Below are 2,500 nucleotides of genomic sequence, written 5' to 3'. Positions count from 1 at the left end.
TTGGTATTCTTTGGAATACCAGATAGTCATCCAAAGGAAACTTGGGAAGAATCCGAAAATCTAGTTAAGTCTGTCTGTACGGATGTATTAAAGCTGGAAAATATAGCAATAGAAAGGGCTCATCGTCTCGGGGCCTACAAAACAGAAAGAATTCGTCCAATAATTGCTAGCTTTTCAGGATCGAAATCAAGAGAATCTGTTCTGCGAAATGCATACAGATTCAAGGGGACGTCATACAGCGTATCAGAAGACTTCAGCAAGGCAGTTCAAGAAAAACGCCGGCAGCTTTGGAAGTACAGTAAAGAAAAACAGCTTGACAAGAAAAATCGTGTACATTTAAGTTACGATAAGCTGGTAATCAATGGACAAGCATTTGCCTGGGATACTGACATGCGCCAACCAGTTCCTCTTCGGGCGCATGCTCAGATATTGGGGCGGAAATGACATGATCATTCTAGCTTAAGAACAAATGGGAAATATACCATCACAAAAAGCTTTACACCAGTATTGTTGGTGGTCAATTGTCGAAGCCTAAAAAACAAAACTGATGAGTTTACAATCTTACTTGAAACGGTGAAAGCGCAAATCGTTATGGGTACCGAATCATGGCTTGACGACACAGTATTGGATGTAGAAATATTTCCGCCAGGTTTTACAGTGTACCGTAAAGATAGAAACAGGCACGGTGGTGGCGTGTTTCTTTTAATTTCAAGTAGCCTTGCCAGCGAAGAAGTTGTTTTTGATAATGAAACTGAATCAGTATGGTGCCGCGTCCAATTTCCCCAGGGAAACAACATCGTCTTTGGATCATTTTACCGCCCACCTGACCACAACAATGAATCTTTGATTCAACTTTCCGACATACTATCACAAATATCTCACTGCGTAATACTGGGAGGGGATTTCAATCTGCCCGATATGAAATGGGATTCCGACTGTGTAGCCCCACAAAAAAATCGAAATTGTTCTGCCTTTTCAGAACTAATGAGTGTCTATGGGCTACAACAATATGTGAACGAACCAACTCGGATTAACGCTTTACTAGATCTTTTACTAAGCAATGACGAAAATGTTATTGTTCACACAAACGTATGTCCAGGAATTAGTGATCATAGTTGCGTTGTTGCAGAGTTAAACGTTTCTAGAATACCTGCGTGTAAGCAAACCCCTCGAAATGTTTTCATGTACGACAGAGGGGACTTTAATGCCATTTCCGAAGAGCTGGTCTTGTATTATCCCACTTTTTTATGCATATCGGAGTCATGCGGCATGGATGAATTGTGGCAAATTTTCCGTGACAAGGTTACAGAGCTGGTGAATATGTACGTACCTCAGAGGTGTCTAAGATGCAGAAAGAGGCACAAACCCTGGTTCAACTCTGAGATACGCAAACTTGTAAGAAAAGCAGCGAATGCCCATAAAAGGTTTCTTAAAAAGAGAACAGCACTAAATAAAATAAAGCTCAAAAGTGTAAACAAAGAGCTTAAGTTAAAACTAAAACAGGCAAAGCGTGTCTTCTTTGACAAGCTAAACACAGACTTGAAGTGTAATCCAAAATTCTTTTGGAAGTATGTCAAGAGCAACAGAAAAGACGACACAGCTATCCCTGACCTTTTAACCCAGGAAAAAACTATAACGGATGACTTGGAGAAAGCTGAAGCATTTAACGCCTATTTTCAGTCAGTGTTTTCAAAAAGAACTGAACACTCTCCAATGCTACCTTCAAAAAATATTGGTAATGAAATGGCGGAAATTGAAATCGATTACGCTGGTTTGGATAGTCTGCTGCGTACTCTGGACACCTCTAAGGCTACAGGGCCTGACGGTATATCATCTCATGTACTTAAAAAGTGTCACGTTATTATTGCACAATATTTATGCATAATGTACAAGTTGTCTCTAGACACCGGCGTTATTCCAAGGGATTGGAAAACAGCCAATGTGGTTCCTGTACATAAGGCAGGAAGCAAAAAACATGTACAAAATTATCGTCCCATATCCTTAATTTCAACCTGTTGCAAATTATTAGAACATGTTATTTATAGCGCATTGTTCAAATATCTCGAATCTACTCATTTTTTTGCCCGCTCCCAGCATGGATTTCGGCAGGGTCGTTCATGCGTCACGCAACTAACTGAATTTCAGCATGACGTACTGACTGCGCTTGACCGTAACAACATTGTTGATGCATTATTTCTCGATTTTCGCAAGGCATTTGATACGGTCCCACATAATCTGTTAGATATTAAACTGGCTTCACTGAATATTAATGCTAAGCTGCAAACCTGGCTACGGAATTACTTAAGTGGTCGTAAACAGTGTGTTGTTTTAAATTCTAAAACGTCTTCATATGTAAACGTGACTTCAGGCGTGCCACAAGGTAGCGTTCTAGGTCCGCTGTTATTTTTGGTTTATATAAACGATATAGCATATAACATAAAATCTTGCATAAAATTATTCGCAGACGATTGCATCATCTACCGTCACATTACTTCAATCA

General features: G+C 39.8%; 1 protein-coding gene across 1 annotated transcript in view; it reads left to right on the top strand.

Annotated features, from left to right (window-relative positions):
* The window catches only part of LOC119181216 (uncharacterized), a 1,284-nt gene extending 840 nt beyond the window's left edge, over positions 1-444 (top strand). The window contains exon 1 of the mRNA XM_037432396.2: positions 1-444. This exon is cut by the window's left edge and continues 840 nt beyond it. Coding sequence (XP_037288293.2) covers positions 1-444 — 444 coding nt within the window.
* The last annotated feature ends 2,056 nt before the right edge of the window (positions 445-2,500 follow it).

The sequence above is a fragment of the Rhipicephalus microplus genome, unplaced genomic scaffold, assembly GCF_043290135.1.
Source record: "Rhipicephalus microplus isolate Deutch F79 unplaced genomic scaffold, USDA_Rmic scaffold_344, whole genome shotgun sequence".
Lineage (NCBI taxonomy): Eukaryota > Metazoa > Arthropoda > Arachnida > Ixodida > Ixodidae > Rhipicephalus > Rhipicephalus microplus.
This window is presented reverse-complemented; position numbering and strand designations above follow the sequence as displayed.